The 26,347-nt window shown below is 54.6% G+C and overlaps 2 protein-coding genes across 2 annotated transcripts; one reads left to right on the top strand and one right to left on the bottom strand.

The window, feature by feature from the left end:
* Positions 1 to 560: 560 nt before the first annotated feature.
* Positions 561 to 12,154, top strand: POLR2F (RNA polymerase II, I and III subunit F). The gene is made up of 5 exons (XM_082665133.1): positions 561 to 674; positions 1,958 to 2,027; positions 7,172 to 7,302; positions 11,391 to 11,462; positions 11,967 to 12,154. The coding sequence occupies exons 1-5, from the start codon at positions 655 to 657 to the stop codon at positions 12,055 to 12,057; spliced, it is 384 nt and encodes a 127-aa protein (XP_082521259.1). The 5' UTR covers positions 561 to 654; the 3' UTR covers positions 12,058 to 12,154.
* Positions 12,155 to 17,119: 4,965 nt separating this feature from the next.
* Positions 17,120 to 25,533, bottom strand: SOX10 (SRY-box transcription factor 10; the record flags this gene model as incomplete). The annotated part of the gene is made up of 3 exons (XM_082665563.1): positions 17,120 to 17,823; positions 20,211 to 20,479; positions 25,100 to 25,533. The coding sequence occupies 3 exons, from the start codon at positions 25,531 to 25,533 to the stop codon at positions 17,120 to 17,122; spliced, it is 1,407 nt and encodes a 468-aa protein (XP_082521689.1).
* Positions 25,534 to 26,347: the final 814 nt, after the last annotated feature.

A 26,347-nucleotide genomic window follows, 5' to 3' on the forward strand; every position in this document is an offset into this window, starting at 1 on the left:
GCTCTGAGGAGGGAAAAACGCAACGACACACCCACTGTCTCCCAGATCCAACCTCTGCTCCCACACCCCCAACACCACCCATAGTTTGGGAGCAGGGATCGGGTCGCAAGAGAATCGTGATGCCGTCTGTGAACATCGCGACAGTGCCCGATCCTCCCACCCAGAACAGATCCACTGGCAGATCCACACGCGTACAGAGACCTCAACCTGACCTGGCGCCTGTGTCAGAGAAGTCCCCTCGGGAGGAAAGGGGCGTTAGGGTAACCGTGCCCGCTGGGTGACACGCCTAAACGGAAACCTCACCCTAAAGTAAGACCCCGGCTGAGTGGTCCCTCCCCACAGAGAGCGGAGGCTGCGCTCAGCGGATCGTAACCAGGGCTCTGAAGCAGCACCCGCGCCGGGGCGCCGCAGAAATACTTTTGAGATCTCAGCGACTAGAGCCCGCAGCTAGCCTGTCTGGCTACCATGGTAACGCGCACGCGCCGCTCGGCGCATGCGCACATTTATCGCCGCGCCTGCCTCCCGGAAGTGATTACCTCTAGGTCACGGCGCAGGCGCAGAGTACGCTTGGCGTCGAGCGAGGCGGAGGCGTGCTCTTTGCTGGTCTCCGCTCGGGTCTGGGGCGCAGAGCCCGGTAGCTGTGCCGCGGGTGTCATGTCAGACAACGAGGACAAGTGAGTGCGGGAGCGAAGTGACTTTTGCGGAGCCTCGCAAGGGGCGGGTGAAGCGGGAGCCTGGGTCGAAGGAAGTTGAGGAGCCAGGTGTCGGGGGGCAGTGTCTGAGGGCACTGGGGGTGCTGAGGGGGCCCGCGGAGCTGGAGAAGGGTAGGGCGGTGAGCCGGCAGCATAGACCCGGCCAGAGGCTGGGCACAGAAAGACCCTGGCTCGAGGGTCCAGAGAGGATCACTGAAAAAGGTATCTTTCAGCAAACTTCCGCTGAGTCGGGCTCTCTGTCAATACCTAATAGGTGTATTAGGTATAGTCTCTGCTCTCCAGGTGGGGTCCCTTTCTAGAAGAGGGGACAGGCCCATAGACATAATGCCGGGTCGTGTGAATTGCGTAGTAGGTCTGTAGTATAGAAGTAATCCCGAGGAGGGTCTGGGGAGACTTTGAGGTCGTAAAGGTCTGGGAGGCTTGCAGTAATCCAGGTGAGAAAAGGTAGTGACTTGCACTAGGGTGATAGTAGTAGAAGTGGTTTTGAAGTCTGGATTTATTTGGAAGCTAGAGCCCAGGAGATTACCTGACGTGTGGTGTTGGAGGAGAGGTCTATCCTGAAGATAAAAATAGGGGAGTTCTCAGCATAAGTATATTAGTCAAAGCTGAGAAACAGAGGAGATCCTCAGGCGGGTGTCAGTAGAGAAGAGGAGATGTCTGCGTGTCAGAGCATCCCAACATGGAGTGCTTCGGGGGAAGAGAGGAGAAACCGGCAAAGGAGACTGAGAAGGAGTAGCCAGTGAGGTGGGAGGACACCAAGAGTGTGAGGTGTCCTTGCAGTCAAGTGAGGAGAGTGTTTTGAGTGAGACAAGTGGTCCTGTGGGCCAACTGACACATCAGGCTAAATGAGAACGAGAATAGTCCATCACATTTAGCAATGTGGAAAACATGAACAAACTTGAAAGGATGGTTTGGGTGGAATCATGGAGGTGAAAGGCTTTGGAGTGAGATGATGACAGAATGGGAAGAGAAGAATCGGAAACAGTGAAGATGGACAACTCTTGCAAGAATTTTGCTCCCAAGGGGAGGATGGAAATAGGGCTCTGTGAGGAGGGAGTAGAAAAGTAAGCTGTTTGTTTTTTTAGACGAGAAACTCAAATGACTTAATGATTTATTAAGTGATTCACTTATTAAGTAGATATTTATTGAGTGCCTCCTATGCTAGTAACTCAGATGAGACACAGATCTCTGCCCTCTTTGATTCTACTAAGTCGTGCTCTAACTGGCTTCTTCTTCTTGTACAGTTTTGATGGCGACGACTTTGATGACGTGGAGGAGGATGAAGGGCTAGATGACTTGGAGAATGCCGAGGAGGTCAGTATCTAGCCTTGGGCTCCCCTCTCTGCAGCCCAAGCTGCTGCATAGCCCAGCCAGTGATGACTGACTGAATGCATCTGCCTCCCGTTTGTGGTCAGGGCACCGCCAGTTAGAGTGAGGAGAGATCTAGTCCTGGGTAGTGGAGGAGCCCCTCAGGGTGGGCCTGAAGGCTTTTGTCCACTTGGAGCACAGCGCATGGCTTCTGGGGCAGTTAACTTACTGACAGTTGAAATATTCCCTTCATTCATTGAGCAAACATGTGTTGAATGTTTATTATGTACCAGGAGCTCTGCAAGGTGGGGCTACATAAAGAGCAAGGGGGAGAGTGACCTGGGGTAAGGCTGGAGAGGTAAGGGCCAAGATCAGACAGGATTTTGTAGTGTGAAGGTATCGGGAAGCCACTGACAAGTTTTGAGCTGGGGAGCGGCATGATCCAGTGAGGAGTGAATTGAGGAGGAGCAAGGGTGAAAGAGAGCCCAATTAGGGAGCTCTCATAGACCTCCAGGTCAGACCTGTAGCTTGCACTTGGGTGCTGGTAGTGTCGGTGATGGGAAAACGGATGAAAGAGCTATTGTGGTGGTTTGGACATGGGGCTGAGAAAGTGGGAGATGACAGGGATGACTCCCATGTTTCTAGCTTGAGCAACTAGGTGAATGAGTTACTAGCGTCATAGATAAAGTAGGGCTTTCTGTCCCTTGTGACTGATGGAGGGAGAAGTGCTTTATGTCTCTTGGAGAGAGAGTGATCCCTCGATTTTTTTTTTTTTAAGGCTGGGAAGCTGAAGGCCCTCTTGGGATTTCCTGTCTGCCTGGCACTCTGAGGTTATATGTCTCTGAGTCAGAAACCTCCTTCTCTGTCCTTCTGATCCCTTTCCATCCCTGTCCTATTGATTCTGCCTCCTCTGTGTGGTTCGGTCCTGTTTTCGTTTCTCCATTCCTCGTGTCTCAGCCTGGTTTGGATCTTCATTGCTTTTCACCCACGTTACTGCGGAAACGTGTGGCCGGGTTTCCTGCCCTCAGTCTGCTGTTGCCTCTCTGCTGCCAGAGTCGTCGTCTTCCCCTACCACGTGATTGATGACTGTTGGTCTTCCTGAAAGGTCTCTCTGCTTCTGCCCTTTCCACCTACGGAATATTCTCAACAAGGTATCCAGAGCGATCCTTTTAAATCTTAAGTCACTCTGTCTCTCCTCTGTTCAGAATCTGCATCCAGTGGCTTCTTAGCTCATTCAGAGGAAATGCCAAAAAGATGTACAAGGTCCTCCAGGATCCGGCCACCTGCTCCCTCTGGGACCTTATCTCTTCTCGCTGTCCCTGTCATGCCAGGGAGACCCCAGCTCAGAACCTTTGACTGTGCTGTTCCCTCTTCCTTTTCCTTAGGTATGCACGCGACCTGCTCCTCAGCCTCATCAGGTCTTTGTTAAATGTCACCTCGGTGGGGCCTTCCTGACCACCCTGTTTAAAATTGCCACATTAACCCCTTCCTCCAGCATCACCACCCTGGCACGCCCTGTCTTTTCTCTGTTTTTATACCACACATTGTACTTAACTAATTTTGTTTACTGTTTGTCTCAGCTCATTATAATGTAAGTTCTATAGGAGAAAGAATTTTTATCTGTCTTACTGCACTATCCCAAGTGCTTAGAATACTATCTGACATGTAGTAAGCACTCAGTAAATATTTGTTGAGTTAATTCTTTATTATAGAATTTATTCTTCTGCCTATAACCCTGTACACACCTTTTGCTCTAATCACACTCCACAATTAGGTGTCCAGACCTAGTACATTCTCTCCCTCCTCTGTGCCTGTTGCGCATGCATTTCAGCCTGCCTGGAATGCCCTTTCCTTCCTCGTTAGCTTGGCAGCTCCTACTCATCCTTCTAGACCAGCCCAAGTCTCATCTCTGGACTGTATTCGTAACCCCCAGTATGAGGTAGATGTCTCTCACTTTCTTGTTAAGTTTGTGGCACACTTGCATACTTTTTTTTTTGGTTAATTTTTTTTTGAAGTGCTTTGATATTCCATTTTATTTATTTAAATACACACGCTCACACACACAATTACAACTCTGTAAATTAGTGAAATGGCACTCATTGGATGAATTAAATTACAACCAGTAAATGAGTGAACAGGAAAGACAGAGTTAAAGAAGATATTTGCAAAACATATAACTGAGAAAGTACATCTATACAATGAATTCTTACAAATCAATCATAAAAATGCAGAAAATCCAATACAAAAAGGGGCAAGGGATTTGAACAGGTACATCACAAAAGAGAATATCCAAATAGCTAATAAATATATAAAACAGATGCTTAACATCATTAGTCGTCAGGAAACTGGAAAGTAAACCACAAGACACCACTCCACACCCACCGAGATGGCTCAGATTAAACCAGACAAAGCAGACATCTCACAGTGACAACACCAAGTGAGAAGAAAGATGTGGAGCAATTGGAGCAACGTTTATATTATTCTGGTCCGAGTGTAAATTGGGCCAGCGCTCTGGAAAACTCTGTGGAGTTATGTACTAAAGGGGAGTATAGATGTATATTTTTTAGGGACCAGTGATCCCGCTCCTGGGTGTATACCCAACACAGATGCATACTTATGTTGACCAAAAGACATGTACAAGAAAATTCATAGCATAATAGCAAACTAGTCCAAATGCTCATTATAATTGAACGATTATATGGATTGTGGTATATTCCAACCATAAAATCCTAGATGGCTGTGAAAATGAACAAAGTACTGGTAGACACAACAGAATGGATAAATCTACAAATATAACATTGAGTGGAAGAAGCTATATAGAAAACAGTACATAAGGTGTGATTACATGCACAGGAACTTCTTTTTTTTTTTTTAATTTTTAAATTTTATTTATTTTTTTATACAGCAGGTTCTTATTACTCATCAGTTTTATACACATCAGTGTATACATGTCAATCCCAATCGCCCAATTCAGCACACCACCATTCCCACCCCCCCCGCAGCTTTCCCCCCTTGGTGTCCATATGTTTGTTCTCTACATCTGTGTCTCAACTTCTGCCCTGCAAACCGGTTCATCTGTACCATTTTTCTAGGTCCACATACGTGCATTAATATACGATATTTGTTTTTCTCTTTCTGACTTACTTCACTCTGTATGACAGTCTCTAGATCCATCCATGTCTCAGCAAATGACTCAATTTTGTTCCTTTTTATGGCTGAATAATATTCCATTGTATATATGTGCCACATCTTTATCCATTCGTCTGTCGATGGGCATTTAGGTTGCTTCCATGACCTGGCTATTGTAAATAGTGCTGCAGTGAACATTGGGGTGCGTGTGTCTTTTTTTTTTTTTTTAAATAAAGTTATTTATTTGTTTTTTTTTTATTTTTGGCTGCATTAGGTCTTCGTTGCTACGTGCAGGCCTTCTCTAGTTGTGGCGAGTGGGGGCTACTCTTTGTTGTGGTCGTGGGCTTCTCATTGCGGTGGCCTCTCTTGTTGTGGAGCATGGACTCTAGGTGCATAGGCCTCAGTAATTGTGGCATGCGGGCTCAACAGTTGTGGGTCACGGGCTTAGTTGCTCTGCGGCATGTGGGATCTTCCCAGACCAAGGCTCGAACCTGCGTCCCTTGCATTGGCAGGAGGATTCTTAACCACTGCGCCACCAGGGAAGCCCGTGTGTGTCTTTTGAATTATGGTTTTCTCTGGGTATATGCCCAGTAGTGGGATCGTTGGATCATATGGTAATTCTATTTTTAGTTTTTTTTTTTTTTTTGCGGTACATGGGCCTCTCACCATTGTGGCCTCTCCTGTTGCAGAGCACAGGCTCCGGACTCACAGGCTCAGTGGCCATGGCTCATGGGCCTAGCTGCTCCGCGGCATGTGGGCATGTGGGCACGAACCTGTGTCCCCTGCATCGGCAGGCGGACTCTCAACCACTACGCCACCAGGGAAACCCTATTTTTAGTTTTTTAAGGAACCTCCATACTGTTCTCCATAGTGGCTGTATCAATTTACATTCCCACCAACAGTGCCAGAGGGTTCCCTTTTCTTCACACCCTCTCGAGCATTTGTTGTTTGTAGATTTTCTGATGATGCCCATTCTAACTGGTGTGAGGTGATACCTCATTGTAGTTTTGATTTGCATTTCTCTAATAATTAGTGTTGTTGAGCAGCTTTTCATGTGCTTCCTGGCCATCTGTATGTCTTCTTTGGAGAAATGTCTATTTAGGTCTTCTGCCCATTTTTGGATTGGGTTGTTTGTTTCTTAAATATTGAGCTGTATGAGCTCTTTATATATTTTGGAGATTAATCCTTTGTCCATTGATTGGTTTGCAAATATTTTGTCCCATTCTGAGGGTTGTCTTTTCGTCTTGTTTGTGGTTTCCTTTGCTGTGCAAAAGCTTTTAAGTTTCATTAGGTCCCATTTGTTTATTTTTGTTTTTATTTCCATTACTGTAGGAGGTGGATCAAAAAAGATCTTGCTGTGATTTATTTCAAAGAGTGTTCTGCCTATGTTTTCCTCTAAGAGTTTTACAGTGTCCGGTCTTACATTTAGGTCTCAAATCCATTTTGAGTTTATTTTTGTGTATGGTGTTAGGGAGTGTTCTAATTTCATTCTTTTACATCACACTTACATACTTTTATAGCACTTGTTGTTTTGTTTACTCTTGTCTTTTTCCCCAGACTATGTATTCTTTGAGAGCAGAAACTCTTAGCTTTCTGTCTCAGCACCTATTATGATGTCTGGCACATGACAGATGCTTAATAAGTGATTGTTAAATATATGAATATGTAAAGATGGGGTGCTTGTTCCTCTTCCTCTTAGGGTGATTTGTTGTCTGTGCTCAAGGACTTCTCTTCTGGATGAGGCAGCTGGCTTTGGACTCCCTGATCATGAGTCCTTTTTTACTAGGTCTGAGACTTTGGCCAAGTTAGCTAACCCTCCAAGCCTCTAGAATGGGCATTGTAATCCCCACCGCATCAGGTTATTGTGAGGATTAAATGAGGTGTTAATAAGGCAGTTGCAGGTCACTGGCACGTAATAAGCAGTAGCGTAGCGGTGGTTATAATCGCTGTCGTCGTCATCCTGCCCCTCACCCCCGATAATGCATCCTGAGATTTTTCCCTCTTTCTTCCTTGGTGTCCAGGAGGGCCAGGAGAATGTTGAGATCCTCCCTTCTGGAGAGCGACCGCAGGCCAACCAGAAGCGAATCACCACACCATATATGACCAAGTATGAGCGAGCCCGTGTGCTGGGCACCCGAGCCCTTCAGATCGCGTGAGTATGAGCCTCCTCACCATCTTTTCCATCAGACAGGCTACGGGGAGCCTGCACGCTGTTGGTGCGGCTCAGCCTGGCACCTGACCACAGACCTTCCCTCTTCTCACACGCTGAACAAGGGTGGTGCTGTCCCTGTGTGCCAGGCACTGTGCTAGACCCCCTGCCCGCAGAGAGTTTGTGACCCAGTGGAGAAACCGGACATAAACATCTGAGAAGTCAGATAACAGTACAGTGGAAGAATAGTGATAAGAATACAGAGTGTAACGAGTGCCTGTCAGTTAGGGAAGCGGAAATAAATAAATAAATAGAGTAAGATCAGCCCTCGACCGTCGTGGGCTGGTTAGTTGGGGGTGCTGCGGCAGCGCCCCCCTGGGCTTAAGGTGGTTCTTAAGTCGATAGACAAGGGCCAGCCCAGAGGAGTGGGGGAGCCCTCCATGTAGAGGTCCCGCTGGAAATGTGAAGGCACAGAGCAGTGGGGGGGGCGTTGGGGATTGGAAATTAGCAGCCTTTCCTTTGTCTCCCAAGCTTGGAGCTAGTTGAAGACGAACAGGATTCAGGAGCTAGCAGTAGGCAGGTGGGGATCGCAACGTGCGACGCTTCCGTGTCCACCCCAACAGCCCTGGGCACTGCCGCCGCCAGCGGCCCTGTGTGCAGGTGTCAGCCTGCCTGCTAAGCTTGTGGGCATCGTGGAGGACAGGTCAGGCGGCTTTGAGGAAGCAGGGACTTTTGAAGAGGCTGGACCACAGATGCGTGCTTTCCCCGCCAGGCTCCCTTGTCAGATGAGTTCCTCCTCCGTTGTGGCGAGAGTAAGTGGGAAGACAGAGAGGGAACGGGCATGTTACTGTGGCTCTCGTGGAACATCCTCCGCGGGGAAACGTGATGCCGGGGAAAGGAGCCCTACCCCAGACCTCTTATAAGCTGCTGTGGGAAATGGTGGGTACCTAGAGGAGAGGGTGCTTCAAGTAGGGAGTAGTCGAAACTAGGCTTGAAAGAAAAGCTGGGGCCAGACTTGTGGGACGACGCATGCTGGCGGAGTGGTGATGCTCAGTCTATGCATCCGTCCGTCCCCACCCCGCCCAGGTTTTTAGACAGCATTGGGCTTCATCTCCTCCAGTCTCGTGGAGTGAAGGTGGCCACCGTGTTCACCTCGACAGAGGGCTTTATGGGCGGGCAGCGTCGTTCCTCACCCACTTGGCAGCAGTAGGCGTCCTGCCAGCCTGGTTGTGCTCCTTGCTGGTCTGGGTGAAATGAGAGCTGCACTCAGTTTGATGATTTTGGTATCGCTGGGGTCAGGATCCTCTAGGCCTGCACCGCAGTTATGGTTGCCACTGGCTACATTTGGTCTTTTAAATTTAAATAAAACTAAATAGAAGTTCAGTGTTTCGGTCTCATTAGCCACGCTTCATGAGCCCAGTAGCTCCCTATGGCTACCGTAATGGGTAGTACAGATAGAGGACATTTCCATCATTGCAGAGCACTGATTGGGCAGTGCTTACGTCTGCTAAACATGATCAAGCAGAAAGAATAATTCGTAAATTATTTTTCAAACAAACAGACTGTATGCAAGTTAAAGTCTGTCAGCATCGAATAAGATATAGTGCTTGCACCTGTCGGGGGTGCAGAGATGATCACAATTCCCCAGGTCTCTAGGTGTTTACAGTCTGGTGGGAGAGATGGACCCGTTCTAAATACCCAGAACCCAAGGCGGATGGGATTGCTGCTTTACAAGAGAAACAAAAGAGAGAAGGGAGTAATGGCAGGGGTGACTGGGGAAGCCTCACGAAGAGATGAGAATTAAAGCGAGGTGGTTTTGAACGTATCCCAGGTGCCAGAAACTACTAGGAAAGGTCCAGGTAGAGGCAGGCATGTATGGATTGTAGTGGGGGAATGGCAAGTAGCTTGGGGCACAAGACGGGAAAAGATGTCACTGGTTCATTGAGTGACAGGTTCAGAAGATGGGCTTGCATTTGGTGGACAGTATGGAGCAGGCATTTCAAACACTACCGAGGCCCAGGTCCTGCTTTCCTCGGGGAGCAAGCCTCGGTCTAGCTTAGTCTAGTCTATAGTGCTCTTTCCGACTGAGGGCTAGGGTGCTGTCTGGTGGTTCCCCGGCTGCTGTAAGCCCTTGGACAGCCAGGGCTGGAGCTTATCCTGAGTACGAGGCCTGCAATTCTGCGCTTAGTAGATGCTGAACAGATGTTTCTTGGATATTTGTGGATGAAACCTCTCTCTGGTTCACTAGCCCCACCTGGTGGCTGAATGGTTGCCACAGGTGGAGACGTTCCGGGCACACTCTCACACTTCCTGTGCACATAGTAGGGCTGGATGAATTAATGCTGTTGAGTTATTCGTATCTTGAAAGAAATAAGGCATATGCAGATCAGGGAAAGCATTTTGCCCCATTCTTTAAAGGTTTACATTTTGGGGAAGTTCAAATAATTATTGAGAGAGGATATAGAGAAAGTTAAAGAACCTGGTCTCTGCCCTTGGGAAATTTTCAGGCTTTGGGGAGTAACAGACATCAGAATATTTAGCAATGAAATTAGTAGATTATTTAGTGTGAACTGGTGGCTGTCAGACTGGCTGGTTATGAGAAGCACCTGGGGAGCTTTGCTAATGCAGGTTCTCAGGATCCTTCACTAGAGAGTGAGGGGGAAGGGTCTGGGGAAGGACCTGGGAACCTGTATTTTTAGCATACTTTCCCAGTAATTTTGATGATTATTAGGTTTGGGATCCATTAGTGTAAACTTGAGCTGGAATCAATAAGTGTGGCTTCCTAGAGGAGGTGGGCCTAGAACTGGCCTGTTTGTTTCTAGAGCCTCTGCTGTGGGCCAAGTGTTGTGCTAGGGCTCGGGGTCCTGGGCCACCAGGTCTCGTTGGAAAACTTCAAACACGTAGTCACAGTGTAGTGGTAGTGGTGCCAAGAGAAGCGTATGTAAAATGAGTCAGGGCACTGAGGCCTCCGCAAGTGCTTTCCCGAGTGGAGACATCTGAGCCTCTTGCAGGCCTGTAGGGAGAGGAAGAGCTTGTACGAGGATGCAAAAAAGGAAACAACAGGGTATGTCTAGGGAACTGTAGTAATTTGGTATGGCTGGAATGTGGGGTAAATATAGGCAGGTAGCATGAGAAGGTACTAGAAAGGTAAGCAGGGGCCAGGTGAGGTTCTGCCTGCCTGATGGCTGTGGGGTGTCATGGAAGGGTGGCAAGGAGGTGAGCGCCCCACCACAGGCCCTGTGTAGAGGCTGGAGGAGCAGGACCCTGGGGGTATTGCCAAGTCAGAGAAGGAAAATGAGGCGAGCTGGGCCCCGAGGCAGGGCTGGGGGGTCGAGTTAGAGTGGTCAGAAGGGCGAGCTTTTGCACGTGCGGGTCCTTTGTGCTGGAACACTCTGCTGTGGCTGCAGGCTCAGGAGTCTGTGATGGGCCCTGGGGGAGGCCCGTGGCAGGGGAGCTGACATGACGCACGTCACACGGCCCAGTGATGAAAGCCCACACTTGTCCCGTTCACAGTACCGGGCTTCAGTTTGTGAATCACCAGCTTTTAAAAATAATGGGAGGTGGTGGAGCACAGTAGGGAGGAGCCTTCGGGGTTCAAACCTTGGTTCTACCACTTACTGGCTGTGTGTCCTTAGGCAAGTTACTGACCGTCTGTGCCTCAGTTTCTTCATCAGTGAGACAGAAGTAACAAGCGTGCTCACCTCAGATACAGTACTCTGAAGGGCTGAGAGCAGCCATGCCACCTGCTCTTTGCTTGTTCCAGTAGTGCTTTAGCATCATTGTTGTGTGGGCGTGGCAGGGCTTTTTGTCTTCATTTTCAAATGAGGATAGTGAGATTTGGGGAAGAAACTCAGTATCTTTGGAGGCAAAGTTTAAGTCTAGCGTACAGGCTCCCACTCGCATACCCTCGCTGTCAGTGCCCTGGAACTGCCGCTCCGCATCCGCTGTGCCCGCCTCCCTGGAAGGTGCCCTTTCTGGGTGAGGACTGGGATGCTGATCTGATCCTGTTTGTGAAGCTCCCCCCCGACTTCATGCTGGGCCTTTCTCCCTGTGTTTGTAGTCTCCCCCAACACCTGTCCCTGTACCTACAGGATGTGTGCCCCCGTGATGGTGGAGCTGGAGGGGGAGACAGATCCCTTGCTCATCGCCATGAAAGAGCTCAAGTAAGTCGCCCAGATCATGGTTCACTGCTCCAGAGCCCTGGGAGGCAACCCTTGGGTTCTCTGCTGCTCACCCTTCCCCCACTTCCCTGATGGGGAAGTGTGGTTCTTGTTCCTGTAGACCCTTAGTTTGTTTGGGAGTCAGCCCTGCAGGGAGGAGGAGGGAGGGGGAGGAGGGGGCAGGCAAAGGCGGAGGGGAGGACATTGATGAGACCTTTGCTGTCTGTCCGAATTTCCCTGTTCCTACTGCAGTTGGCCTTACCAACATCCCTCTACGTTTCCCCCTCCTCCCTTCAGCCATGGGATGGCAGAGCCCTTCCAGACTCAAGTGCCACACTCAGAGATGCAGGAACTTTTTTTGTTGTAATTCCTTTCCTACAAAGTGCATTCATAGTCTCAAGAGGATGCTGCTGAGACTTCTCTTGCCTTGCATTCTGCACATCTGTCCCTCTGCTGCAGGGCTGGGGTCACCAGCCCTCATGTACCTTGACTTCTCCGCTGCCACAGGGCCCGAAAGATTCCCATCATCATTCGCCGCTACCTGCCTGACGGGAGCTATGAAGACTGGGGGGTAGACGAGCTTATCATCACCGACTGAGCCGGAATCGTCTTCCTGACTGTGCCTCAGCCCCAGTTCCTAGTGTGCCTCAGCCCCAGTTCCTAGTCTCATATTCTTTATTCGTGTAAATAATAAATTCTTCAACATTTCAACCCCTCCGCCTCCAGCTGCCTGGGAGGCCTACCCACTTCTTCCGCCCTGCTGCCTGGAGGGTGCACCCATCCCAGTGGCCCTGCGACTGTCAGCTCTTTAGGAAGCACCAGGGGCCCTGACCCCCTGTGGCTCCCCCACGTCCCTCCCTCCATCTCGTAGTCCACCAGAGCAGAGGCTGCTGCAGGAGACACCTCAGCTGCCTTCCCAGCAGACAGACAAGCCTTTGTGCCCAGGGAGCTGGTTGCCACGGAAACCCCCAATTTCCTTTCCAGTGGGGACTGGCTGCAGGGGCTTCTCCCTTCTCAGGAGTATCACAGAGCAGGTCTCATCAAGCCACCCATTGTTTCCTAAGGACCTGCCTCGAGCCTCTTATCGTGGGCTCGGATCCCCTTTCAGGAGCCAGTGCCCCAGCAGGAAGCTTGGGGATGCAGTGATCTCCTGCCCTCCCCGAGAGAGCCCTGCCGGGCAAGTCAGCAGCTGGACCAAGGGCCGAGCACCTGCCCACCCCCGCCTCCCTTCCCCCGCCCCCCCCTCGATCCCCGCTCGTCAGGCCACTCCCCACACACCATCCTTCATGACCCACCTCTCTGGTCTGCCACACCCATACCCTCTCCTTCCCAGCTTCTGGAAGATGTCCTTCCCCTTCTGTGTGGGGCCCCTGCTCCTCCGAGGCCTTCACTAGGATGGGTGCTGGGATGATGGTGGGCAGGGGAGCAGGGCTTCTGGGTTCAAGGCGTGACATTAAATCAGGACTGGAGCTCCCCTTTCTCTGCCCTAGGTTCTAATGGGTCCTGTTCTCTTCACTCTGCTTACCCAATCAATCATGCTGGTTCCTCCCTTTCTCGGGGTTGGCGGGTGGGGGGAACAAATGACAGGGAGAGGGTGTATACTGACACCAACAGGGATAGAAGGGAAAACGGGCTTCCTGAATATTCCAGCCTTGACCTCCCTTCTGCTGCCAGCTCCCCTTCCACGAAGAGGAGGAGCTTGCCTGACCTCTGCAAGAGGCAGGCACCCTGGGTGTGGGTGCCCCCTGGACAGGGTGGGAGTGATGAGCATCCCCAGGAGCGGGAGGGGTGTTTGCTGCTCTGGAGAAGGGTTAATTTGGGGGAGCAGTGGACTTCGCACCCCCTTCCACCCTCCTCCAAGCCTGTGGAATCCTTTAATCAAGTTGGGTGCTGAAATTTCAGCTCTGAAATGCCGCCTTTGTGCTGGCATCCAGGCGGCCGCCCCAGAGTGCGGGGGTCACTTTCTTGGCCCCGTTTCTCTAAATGGTCTCTTTGTTCCTGCTGGACCGCTCAGTATCAGATGTGATTAAAGGGAGATGGGGCTTGGGTGGAGGAGGAGAGAAGCGGCTGGGAGAGGGAGGGGGTTAACCCTTAGGGGATAGGGTGTAGAGGAGTTGGAGAGAGGGGTGTTTTTCCTCCCATTTCCCCCTTCCCATTCTGCTGCTCTTTCACGGAGTCAGCCCCTTCCAGCTCAGCTGGCCAGGCCAGGGCATGGTCCCCTCAGCCCTCTCCCGATACACCTGCCCCTTCTCTGTTTACATGTGGAGCCGCTACTGAGGCCTGAGCTCATCCAGAAGCTCAGGTCTGAGGCATGAGCACAAGCTAGGTCTCCCGACTTCTGTCGGGTTATTTGTTCTTTTGGGCCATTTCCCCTTCTCCCGTATCCCCAGTGACTTTCCAGTGAGCCTCACGAGGTCCTGGAGGTGGTGATTTCATCTTCTTGATGTAGCCCCTCCCACCTGCCCTGCCAGCTCCACGTCCACAATCCCACTGAGCACAGGAGAAGACTGGAAATACTGAACAGACCAGAAATGGACTAATGTCCTGCTTGTCAGTAGAGGGAAAGGGTGGGTTGTAAGAATTATGAGCACATAAGGTTGGTACTGGTTGATCCCTAACAAAATTCTAGAATAGGCTATTGCATATTTGAAAACACTTGGATAATAAAAGGATCCTGGAGCTAGCATAGGGTTTCTAAGAATATCACCAAGTGAACCAGATTTTCTGTTTTCAATGGTTACTGGTCTGGTAGGTTGGAAGAATGCCACAGGTACAGTGAACCTTGATTTTAACAAGGCATCAGGCAGTCTTTCTGTGCAGCTGTGATGGAGAAGTGTGTACTTCAAGGTGATAAAATTAGATTCAGAATTGATTGGACAGTCTTTTCCCTAAGAGTATAGTTAACAATGGATGGAGAGGTTTTTAGTGGTGTACACAGGGCATGTCCCTCTTCATTCCAACCTTTTTTCATTAGTGACCTGAATGAGGATATTCAAGTTTCAGACATAAAGCCCAGGAAAACTATGAGCTGGATTCAGAATTCTGAAGGATTTAATGTAGGTGGGGAAATGGTCAGATGCAACAAGATGAAATCTGTTAAAGGTGAACATAAAATCCTGCATTTACCTACAACGCACCACATCAACAAAACACTGGAGAACCACTTGTGTACAGGTGGTCTGACTTGGCCGCAGGTTCTATCCACAAGAGCAGGGGTTTGTGGTTACCACTCCGCTTCATGGGAGCCAGCGGTTTTGGCGAAGTGGCCTGAAGAGCTTGCGTGACATAGCTTCCAGATGGCAGTCTGGCCACTCGGGAGGACTGGGCTAGTTCTTGGTGCCCCCTACCCCGCCCAAGGTCCTGACTAGGAGGTGAGGGGCTGGAGCCCACAGACAGAAGAAATAGATGCAAGATCTGGGGATGCTGGCCTGGAGCCGTGAAAGCATCATTGCTTTAGATTACAAGCGGAAGTAGGGCAGGTGGGAGGGATGGTTAAGGGCGCAAGCTTTGGAGTCAGCTGGCTTCCAAATCTGCATGAGCACTTCTCAGCACCCACCTCGCAGTGTCAGGTCCCCATCTGGGAAATGGGGATAACGACTGGACCCACTCCCTCATAGGCCTGAAGGATATAAAGCACTTGGCCAGGGAGCACCCAGTACATGGTAGCTATTACTGTTACTATGAGCTGAGTGCAAGGAAGGACTTCCAACCATTGGAGGTGTCTATCAATGGAGCACGGGGAAGAGGGGAAGAGATTTCCCTGTCACTGTGGTGGAGGAGCTCCTGGCGCCAGAGTGCAGGTTGGAATTCCGTTGAGGAAAGAGCTTTTGGGGAGGAAACCCTGAAGGATTAGATGGCATGTCTGCCATCCTGGTTTACACTTAGACACAGGCACCTGCTACGAGGACTCGGCTAGATCCTGGTGTTGGACAAGGTGTGTGTGTGTGTGTGTGTGTGTGTGTGTGTGTGTGTGTGTGTGTGCGCCTGTGTGTGTTATTGGTGGCAAGTGGAGGGCACAGTGAGAGAAGGCCCATCCACCCATCCTAAAGGACCAGGCCTGCTGACTGCAGACAGCAAGACATGAGGCCTGATCTCCCTTTCAAATACTTGTTCCTTGAATTCTGTGCAAGGCCCCTCTCCGCTGGGCGAGAAAGGGCTGCTTGCAAGGCGCTCTCGCTGAGTTCCAGCTGGGTCAGCAAGTGGCCCACCTGCAGTGTGGGCACAGCTGGGCTGGGGGCAGAGCTCGCATCTGAGGCCTCAGTTCTGAGCACACACTGACCCCACTGTGATGCCAGTTGTCCTAACCTGCTGCACTGGGAGAGAGGAGACCTTTGGATTGTCTGTTCTTTGCATTCTACCCCTAGCTACTTTCAGAAAGTGTTTGAAAAAGCACAGGTACAGGGATAAGAGACCAAGAGACAGGCCAGGTCAGGCCCACCAAGCAGGTAACCGGAACCTTTAATTTTATTATGTAGAATGCTTAATGCAGAGTTAATAGGGGCTAGAGTACCTAGCAGAGGGGAAGGGGGAGAGGGAGCTACTGAGATAAATAAGAGGGGGGCAGTAATGAGTTACATGTGGATTGGGGGGCTGCAGAACAGGAAGATAGGGGCAGAACAGAGCTACATACTTTATTCAAATACCATTGGGAGGCAAAGGGCAAAAGGCCAGGGCAGAATGTACATGTCAGGAGTTTAGTGTCTTCAGCCTGCTGCCAGCAACCTGGGTGCTGGGCCCTGGGTCTCCCCCTGGAGCCGAGGGTTTGGGCCTGAGCAGCCTATAACTCTGGGAAGCCCAAGGAGTTGGGGCTGACAGAGCAGGGGCCACAGAGCCTGGTGAGGGGAGAGGGAGTTGGCGGGGAGCCGGGAGGAAGGCTCTGTGAATTGTCTCCGAATCCTGGGGTCCCTGCCTCCTCATCTCCTGGGATGTGCCTCAAGATCTGGGAGCTTGTAGTGGAGTAGGACCTGGGTCCTCTTTCTCCATTAGACAAAGAATGAGGTTACTGGCATGAAATTGGATCTGGGGGCCTCTGTGCCAATCCCTTCCTGTGTTCAGGAGGGGAGGGGGCACTGAAGGGTTGAGGAGACCTCCCTCTGAGCTCCCCCCCCCACCCCCTCTCCCTCGAGGCTATTCAGAACTGTCCTCGGCCCCTGCGGGGCAGACGGAGCCTGCTGCAGGCGCTGACGCAGGTCTCTGGCTGGCCTTGCTCTTAGGCACATGGCGCAGGTGGCACGGGTTATGTCAGTCCCCTTATTGCCCACGAAAGAGGAAACATGGGCACAGGAGTGGCAAGGCCTCCAATTCCCATCTGACCCTGGATGCTTCCCCTCCTCCCAGAGGAGGGTGAGCGGGGCCTGCTCAGATCCTGGGATCGAGGGTCATTCCTGGGGGGAAGGTTCAGCCCCTCGTTTTTCAGTCTGGGGCAACAAGCAACCTCCTTCTCCTCTGCCCAGCCGAGTAGCCCAGGGCTGTGCCTGGGCTGGAGTCTGGATAGGACGGGGTGGGGTCATCAAAGGCAGTGGGCCAGACAGAAGGCCTTCCCTCAGCTGTCAGCCTCTGCAGCTGCCTCCACAGCCGCCACCGGGCCTGAGATGGGCGAGGAACAGGGCGCGAGGGCTGGGGAAAGGGGCAGGGCGAGGGTGGTGGTGACAGGGCCTTCTTTAAGGCCGGGACAGCGTCGTATATACTGGCTGCTCCCAGTGTGTGGGGCTGTGGGACTGGGGCCCTGAGGGGCTGGGGTCAGAGATGGCCGTGTAGAGGGGACGCTGTGAGGGCCCCATGTAGGAGAAGGCCGAGTAGAGGCCAGAGGTCTGGCTTGAATGGCCATAATAGGGTCCTGAGGGCTGATGGTCAGAGTAGTCAAACTGGGGGCGGGAGATGGAGGGGAAGGCGGAGCCATAGTGGGGCAGACTGAGGGAGGTGTAGGCGATCTGCGAGGTGGACGGCTGGTCAGTGTAGTGCGGGGGCCCCTGGGGCCCCGCGGTCTCCGTCTTCACCTGGGCTTTGGCATCCACACCAGGTGGTGAGACCGTGGGCAGAGCCACACCTGGAGGCTTGGAGATCCAGGCAGAGTGTCCACTGGCCACAGCCAGGGCGCTGCCCAGCCCGTAGCCAGCTGCCGAGTAGCTGCCCACATGGCCCGGGTGCCCGTTGGGCGGCAGGTACTGGTCCAACTCAGCCACATCAAAGGTCTCCATGTTGGACATTACCTCGTGGCTGATCTCACCGATGTCCACGTTGCCGAAGTCGATGTGAGGCTTCCCGCCCTCCCCCATGGAGCGCCCATCCCGCTTGGGGTCTGCCTTGCCCGACTGCAGCTCTGTCTTTGGGGTGGTCGGAGGGGTGGGCGGGCCATGGCTCTGGCCTGCAGGGGAGGGAGACAGAGAGAAAGGAAGCAGGAACCGAGGTCAGAGGCTGCTGGATTCTGATGGTTCACTTTCAGACAAGATGCCTCCAGAGGCTGAGGACTGATCACTGCGTGACCCTGCAAGTTTTACACGTTTGGGCAGCCCGAGGTGGCATGTAATTATGTAATGATCTTGGGTTGATCTCCAGTTATTTATGAAGTGCCCCAATCTTAGGAATGAGTCCTGTCTCCTACCAAAATAGGACTCCCGCGTCACCCACCTCCTGGAGAAGCCTGCTTCATTCTGCAAAGCCCTTCCTCACACCAGCTGAAGTCGGCTTCCCTGCCTGCTCCCATTGTTCCTTAACTGTTGAGCCCGATGGGGTCTGGCCTGTGGGTCTCGGCTCGCCTGTTCTCTCTTAAGCACACTCAGCCTCTGCTGGCTGCTCCCTCTGCTGACCTCTCCTGCCCTCATCGCTTTTGCTGGCTTGCCTGGGCCTCCTCCAGCCCTGGGCCCTGAACAGCGATGTGTCACCTCCAACCCACTCCTTCCTCCCAAGGCCACCTCAAGTGCCCCTTATTCAAGGAAACCTTCCCTGTGACCCAGTGCCCCCGACCATGCTCTCAGCTCCCATCACACACCGCGCTGTCTCATTGTTCCTCCAGCTTTCTCCCTGCCTGTTCAGGAGAGCAATGAGATAAGTGACCTGCTCTACCCCGTTCCTTTGTCTGTCCATTTGCTCATTCACACATTCATTCAGCAAACACTTAGGGGGCACTGCTAAGTGCCAGGCACTGTGCCAGGCATAGGGGATACAAATGTAAATCAAATGGGTCCTTGTCTGCACAGCTCCTAGTCTTGGGGGAGATCCAGGGACCCACACATGGCTAGAGGGCAGCATCCGAAGTGCTGTGATGAGGGGATGTGTGAAGGGCTCAGGGGACCAGCGCAGGAAGCTGCTCACCCTGCCCTGGGGACGTGGGGAAGGTCTCACTGAGGAGGAGTAGCTGAGCTGTTGAAGGGGAAGAGAAAGCCCAGGCCTACAGTAATACAGTGAACTGGTTGTTCTGTACAAGGTCCAAGGTCTTCTGGTGTGTCTGTGTCCCTGAATCTCCAAAGGAGTGTGAGGGCGGAATGGCTGGATTGAGGACCCCATCGGAGAGAGAACATGTTCATGGTCTCGGAAACCAGACGCTCCTCGAGGGCAGGCCTGTACCTCCATCAGACCAGAGGCAATGCTGAGTCCTGTGCTGGCCAGAGTGTCTAGACTTTGAGTTTGAATCCTGGTTCTGCCACTTACTGTGTGACCCTGGGCAGACCCCCTATCTTCTCATCAGTTTCCTTATTAGTAAAACAAAGGTGATAGCAAGCAGCTCAGACATGGCCTCCTTCTGGAAGCTTTCCTTGACCAGAGTCTGGTGGGTAGCTGGGTATCTCTGGAGACCGACTGGGTGGACAGGTCGATGCCTCCTCCCTAGAGGTCATGCCCCCTCATGGGCTTTGTGTGCACTTGTTTCATCCTGTACTTAATTCAGTTGTTTTCATCCCTCTAGAGTGGGCTCCTGAGGCCAGGGACCGTGGCTTCTCGTTTGTATGCCTGGTGTCTGCTTCCAGGTCTGGCACAAAGGAGTACTCGGAGCGTGTCTTCTGAAGGCAGAGCTCTGCTCACTGAGACTTGCCAACGTGCCTGACCCCAAGCACGGTGTTCTGTATGCTACGAACACAAGTGAGGCAGCTGTGGTGGAGCAGAGGCCCCGGAGCCAGACCACCTGGGCTTAGACCTCAGCTGTACGGCAAGTTACTCTCAGTTTTCTGTAGAGTTTTCTCTCTGTAAAATGAGAGTGATTTGCCAGAGCTGAGGTCTGACCCCAGGCAGTGTGACCGCCTCATCACAGCTTAGAGTGATTGCATGTGTGCCTGGCACACAGTAGGTACTCAGTTAATGTTAGCTGTTATCATCATTAATGAGAAGGAAACAGGATAGATACCCTGTGTCTGGCTCATCCATGGCACGTGCTCAATGTCACATGCCGTGTCTCCCCCATCAGACTGGGAGGTGGGAAAGAGGCAGTGATCTCCCCTTCATCTGCTCTCCTGTTTCTCAAAATCGTCCTGTCCCACTTTTCTTTGGTGTAACTCCCCCACTGGCCTCCATGGCCTCCTTAACTGGTCTCTTCACCCCAAAGCAGTGCCTCTTCTATCAGTCCTGGTCAGAGCCCTCTTGCCCAGCCGCCTCGCCTGACACCTGAGTCCCCACTGAGCTCCCTCTGGGCCCCTGCACCCTAGCTGGGCAACCACCCAGTCGGGCCAGCCCTTCCCAGAGCCTCGGGTCTCAAGCCAGCCAGCCTTTGCCTCTCCCCACCGCCCAGCCTCCCCCAACCCAAGCTCCCAGCTCCGTGCTCACCCGAGGGGTGCTCAGGGTTTCCATCTGACATCGGGGAGCCCTCGCCCGGGTGCCGGTGGTCCAGGTGGGCGCTCTTGTAGTGGGCCTGGATGGCAGCAGCACTGCCCTGCTCGGCCTCCCCGCCTGGGCACTCTGACTCTCCCTGGGCCGCCTTCCCGTTCTTCCGCCTCCGCGGCTGGTACTTGTAATCTGGGTGATCCTTCTTGTGCTGCATCCGGAGCCGCTCGGCCTCCTCAATGAAGGGGCGCTTGTCACTCTCATTCAGCAGCCTGGGGTGGGGTGGTTGGGGGAGGCAGCAGAGGGGGAGACATCATAAGTGTCTGCCCTAGAAGAAATGAGGCCCCGGGACGGGGAGCCCAGCGGGCAGGGGGCTGTGCCGTTTGATTTATGGACTGGAGGATGTGAGCCCAAGGCACCACAGCCTCAGGGGGCAGTGATCGCTGCCCCAAATCTCTCGGGGGCTGGAGTGTGAGAGAGGAATCAGCCTGCTGCTCCTGGCAGCCCCTGAGCATGGAGTTAGAATAGAGCTTACAAGAGGCATAGAGCTTCCTTCAGTTCAAGGAAGAGAAAATGTTTCTCGTCATCAAAGCTGTCTGCAAGTGGAGCTGGCTGCCTCATTAGGGGGTGAGCTCCCTGGGACTGGAGGTGTGCAAACAGAAGCAGCATGGTCAGGGGGAAGAGTCCAGTGTCTGCTACTTACTAGCTGAGTGACCGTGGGCAAGTCACTTCTCTGAGCCTTAGTTTCTTCACCTATAAAACGGGGATGATAATACCTACTTCACCAGGTGTGGGATTGGCCAAGATAATGGCTGTGAAGCGCTGTGCACGAGACCTGGGGATGGGGGACTGGCACCTTGAGTAACAGGTGCAATTCTAATGCTGCTTGTGGGGTGGGTGGACAGGAGGACCTGGCGTGGAACCCCTCAACTCTAGAATCTGGATTTTTGTGAATCCCAGTGTGGTGGGGCCTAGGGGGCAGGATGTGAGTGTCCCTTACTATGTAGGAGCCACTGCCTCCTGGGGGAGATCAGATCTCCTTGTCCAGGGGGGTGACAGAGGGTAAAGGAAGCTAGACTCTCTTCTGAGACCCTGGACAGGGGCAGACAGACCTCCTCCCCAGTCCAAGCCCAGCCAATGGAAGGCAGCCCCTGAAGACAGTACCCCTGCCCACTTCAAGCAGGGGTACTCCAGCCTCAGGCCAGGGCTGGGGCAGGGGGAGTTCAGGGCTTGGCTGCTCAGGGTGAGGAGGGCAGGATGGGGTACCTCAAAGAGGGGCTCAGGGGAAAGAACACACACTCAGACTCCGAGACATAAGGCACTCTGTGGGAGCAGCTCTGTCCTTTGGCCCAAAGGGCCTCTCTCTCCAGCTGCCCGCCCCCCCCCCCACAGTGGGCGCCCTCTTCACCCAGTCAGCAGAAGGCTGAGCCCTCCCTGCCCAGGATGGGAGGGGGTGGTCATACCAGGCACCTCCTAGCGGGCAGCGGCATTCCTCTGCAGCTTAGCCTCCCCTGGCTGCCCTCCCCCTAGGCCACCCGGCCCAGCCCTAGTGCAACTTTCACTTTCCAAGGGTCCCTCTAGCTGAGTGATGGGATGGAGACCCCAGACCAAGGCCTCAGGAGTGAGGGAGTGGGATGCGGCCTTTTTCACCCCAGCTGTGCCCACCCCCCACCCCCAGCCAGCCTAGGGGAGTCGGTGGGGCAGGCCCAATGGTGTGTGTGTGGTGAGGGGAGAAGCTGCATGTGAGAGCGCCTCAGCCAGCTGTGGCCCCGGCACAGAGGCTCCCAGGATGTCTGGGGACACTGCACTCCCTCTTCCACCCCAAACCTTCCCTGTGCCCTCTGTCCAGCTGGCAACCGGATGTGAATCAGCAAGAAAATGGCAGGGGGCACGGAGCCAGGGCACAGGCCAGAAGAGAGGGAAGATTCCAACACTGCATCCCATTGGCACCTCCCGTGCTAGTTCCCAGCAGTACCCTAACCTCGATAGAAATCTAGCCCGGGGGCGGGGTGGGGGGATGGCCAGCTTTAGCCCAATGCTAACCTCACCCCCAAACCACCCAGCCGCACCCAGACCTTCAATCTCGGCTCTTTCCAGGCTCTCTCCTGACCCCAAACCCGCCCTGCCCCACCACGTAAACCCAATCCCAAACTTCATCCTGCCTCCAGTGCCAGCCCTCAGTCACCACAGCTCTAACTACAAACCTCATGCTCATCTGCACTTCGCTTCATCTCTGGGTCTCCGAGGTCTGGAATAGGGATGGGGAGGGGGTAGGCTGGTTCCCCACCCAAACTGGAACCCCATGTGGGGGGCTTCCACGGTGGGGCACTGGCTGCCACTTCACCTGCTCCTGTCAGGGAAGGGACCTGGGAGTCGGGAGAGGCTCCAGCCTGCTGTAATTATTCTCTCCAGGCAGGCCAACCTGTATACCCCCAGCACCACGTGAACAACATCTAACAGTCCTTTCCCAGGCGGGCACCGAAGGTTAGCGTGACCGTCGGCGCTCCCCCAGCCATTTAGGAGCCAGGACCCGGACGCTGGTGTGTCTGACCCCAACCCCCTTCCAGCACCCCACACAGTCTGTATGTCTTTCTCTTCTCAGGTATAGGGCCCCTGATTTCCAGTTCTGCCCAGATAACCATACCCCTTCCTGACCTCCCCAGCCTGGGAGTACCCCTCCCCAGCCTGGGAGTCATGAGCCTGGGCCGGGGGTGGGGGGGATTTCAGGAGGAGCCCCTGGAGAGACTGGCCAGCCCAGTGCATATACAGATGTCTCCTGGGGCCCCCACCCAGGCTCTAGGTAGCCCGCCCCCTGTTAGCGTAGCCTTTGATCCTTGCCATTGTCTGGGGTTGGGTCCTGAGTAAGCAGTGCCTGCTTTCCTGATTGCCCCACCCCAGGTTGGCCCCTGGGGGGCACCCTGGGCCCCTGTGCGCACAACTTGAGTGGCGGCCAGGAACAAGTCCTTCTGAGGTAGCCCATGCCTGGGCTAAGGGAACAGGGACAGACAGGGACGTTGGAGGGTCCAATTTTAAATCCTTGGCAATGGCATGGGGGAGAAGCAGGGTGTCCATCCTTGCTTTGATGCCCTCACTGTGGTCTGCTCGTGGTCCCAGGGCCTGTTTTGTCTGCCTGTCTCCCTCCTGGTTGTCCGTCTCTCACTTGCTCTTCTCTGTCCCATGGCACCAAGGGTACTGGCCTGGCTGAGCCCGGCCACAGTGCGGATGGACCTTGGGCAGAGGAGCTAGCTTTGGCCTCTGCTCCTGGGCAGGGTTAGACCCCCTGAGTCCATGCAGCAGGTTGGCCACTGAGCCCAGCGCCTGCTGGGGTGAGCAGAGCGCTGAGAGCGGGACGGGAAGGAGCACGAGGACTTTAGCAGACACATGGCCAAGGACGGGGCCGGGGGCTGGATGGGAATTCCTCTAGGTCTCTTGGGGGCCCTCCCGCACCTTCCACCACCTTAAGCCTTTGGCCTTCTAGGCCAATCTGCACTGTGCTGGGGCCAGCAGGGGGAGGGCAGCGGCAGGAGGGTGGCAGGCCCCTCTGACAAAGCCCAAACTTTCTGCAGCTCAGAGGCTCCTCGCTCCTGCTCTCCTCTGCCCTCACCCTCCCCACCTCCTGACCGTGTCTTAGAGTGCAGGCGTGACCCACTTCTGTCACCAAGGATGGTGTGTGGGAAGACCACTGGACGAAGAGCCAGGAGACCTCGGTTCTGGCCCTGGCTCTGCCCCAAGCTGTTACGTGGCCTTGGTGGTCCCTGTGCCTCTCTGGGCCTATCTCTTGGGCAGTCCAGTGGGGAATCAGGTAACCTCTGCAGACGCACATCTTCTGGAGCCCTTGCTCTCGATCTGAGCTGCCCAGGACTTCTTGGGGGGCGGGGTTGCCCTGGTCAACAACATATTCCCAAGGGGCCAGCCTAAGCCCCAGACCTGAGGTGAGGCCGCCTGCCTCCTCGAGGGCTGTTTTTCCCAGAGGTTTGGGCTGCTTCCAGAGAACCTGGGACTCTGAGGGACCCTGGGTAGGCAAGGCACCAACGTTTCCTCCTGGCCAGGGCTCTCCGGTCTAGGGCTGGAGGAGTAGGAGGTTACTGCTGGGTGGGGCCCTGGAAAAGAAGATGGCGCCTGGACTGGGAGAGGGAGGGAGGGGAAGAGTCGGGCCTGGCAGCTCTGGGGCCGGGTGGGAGGGGCAGGCTTCTTCCCATGTGTCCCCTTCCCTGGGGGAAGAAGAAGCCCCCGGCCTGAAGGAAGGGTGGTCAGAAGGGCACAGAGAAGGCAGCTGGGGTAGGACAAGATCCTGCAGTGGCCGAGTTGTCCTCAGCAGTTCTCCATCCCTCACCCTTTCAAAGACCCGGATCTGAATTCCTTGTCTGCACCCCCCCCACCCCACCCCATCTCACTCCCCCAGCCCTCCACCTGGCTGCCTCAGTTTCCCTGCCTCTCCAGCCTGGCCTTCAGTTCCTTCCCAAGCGTTTCCCCCGAACCCCCCTGACCGGCGGCAGTGGCACCCTTGAGTGGCTTGCCTGTGGAAGGGGTTAGTGGAGCCCCGTGGTGTGGAGTCCTCCACCAGCCTTCCCTCCCTTCCGCCTTCACTCTCGCCCCAAGAAACCCAGGCCCGAGCGCCTGCCACCGACAGAATTCCAACCGCGAGGGGGCGCCTTCCAGCCCGCTGCCCCGGCTGGGGAGCCGGGCCTAGGCCGCTGGAGATCCGAGCGAGCGCAACCACAAAGGGGTACTGGGGGAAGGGCGGGTCCGATGCACCCAGCTGGCCTTCCAGTCCCACCATCAAGGCGGTGGCTGCCCCAGGAGAAAGGCTCAGGCAGTGCCCGTCTAGCCCGAATCCACCCGCAGGTAGGGGGCCCGCGGGAGCTCCCCGGAGGCGGGTCGGGGGCGCTCACCTCCAGAGCTTGCCCAGCGTCTTGCTGAGCTCGGCGTTGTGCAGGTGCGGGTACTGGTCCGCCAGCTTCCTGCGCGCTGCCTGCGCCCACACCATGAAGGCGTTCATGGGCCGCTTGACGTGCGGTTTGCTCTTGCTGGCGCCGTTGACGCGCACGGGCATGGGCACCAGCGTCCAGTCGTAGCCGCTGAGCACCTGGCTGACGGCCTCGCGGATGCACACGGGGAACTTGTCATCGTCCGCCTCGCCGTCCTGCTGCTCCTTCTTGACCTTGCCCAGCTCGCCGGGCCCCGGGCTGGCTCGCAGGCCCGATCCGCCGCCTCCACCGCCGCCGTCGGGCCCCAGAGAGGGCGCGCTCCCCGGGGACAGGCAGCGCGGCTCCTCGGAGCCCACGGGGCTCAGCTCCACCTCGGACAGGTCCTGCTCCTCCGCCATGTCGCCCCCGGCCGCCGCCGCCTCGGCCGCCTCCCCGGGGCCCGCCGCCGGGGTCCTCGCAAAGAGTCCAACGCCCACCTGGACGGGAAGGCGGGTGCGATGGGAGGAGTGCGCGCAGCCCCGACGGCGTCGCGGCGCGGGACGCGATGCAGGCACGGCCCCGAGGTGGCGTCTGCCCGGCTCCCCCTAAACCCACCACAGACCCTGGGCCCCGCGCACATGCTAGACCCTGGCTCGGCCTCCTAGCTCCCGCCTCCGTGTCTTCCCGCCACCTGGTCCCAACCGTCTCTTGGTGTGGGTGGGTTTGGGTTTTTTTTTTTTAAAACCTCCTCTTGGGTGGAGGTTTGTTGATGGAAAGGAAGAAAAACGGACTCTTTATTCTGCTCTAATCCTGGCTCCTGGAATTTCCCACCTTTTCTCTCACCTTTCCTTCTTCCCTTCCGCCTGCCCCGACGGTGGCTGGAGGAGCTGGGTGGGGGGCAGATGCGGGTGTCAGCCTCTCGCCACCCCACGCCCCACCGCAGGGTCCCAGGCCTGGGCCCCGGAAGGGAGGAGCGGGCTGCACACTCACTCACCTCGGACCTCTCCTCCAGTCTGGGGCTCGTCCTTAGGAAGTGGAAAACCGTGTCCCAAGGTGTGCGGTCCAGCTCGGGGCTGGGTGGGGGACGCTGGTGGGCTGGGAGGGAGGGGCTGGGGGCCCTGAGCTTCAGGCCACGGCCTTGTCAGGACGGAGCCTGAATCCTCACCACCAACCACCCTGGCCGGACAGCCTGAGACTGACTGAGCGCTGAGCTGCTGCCGAGGGCTGGGGAAG

The sequence above is a fragment of the Grampus griseus genome (assembly GCF_964374135.1).
Source record: "Grampus griseus genome assembly, chromosome: 11".
Lineage (NCBI taxonomy): Eukaryota > Metazoa > Chordata > Mammalia > Artiodactyla > Delphinidae > Grampus > Grampus griseus.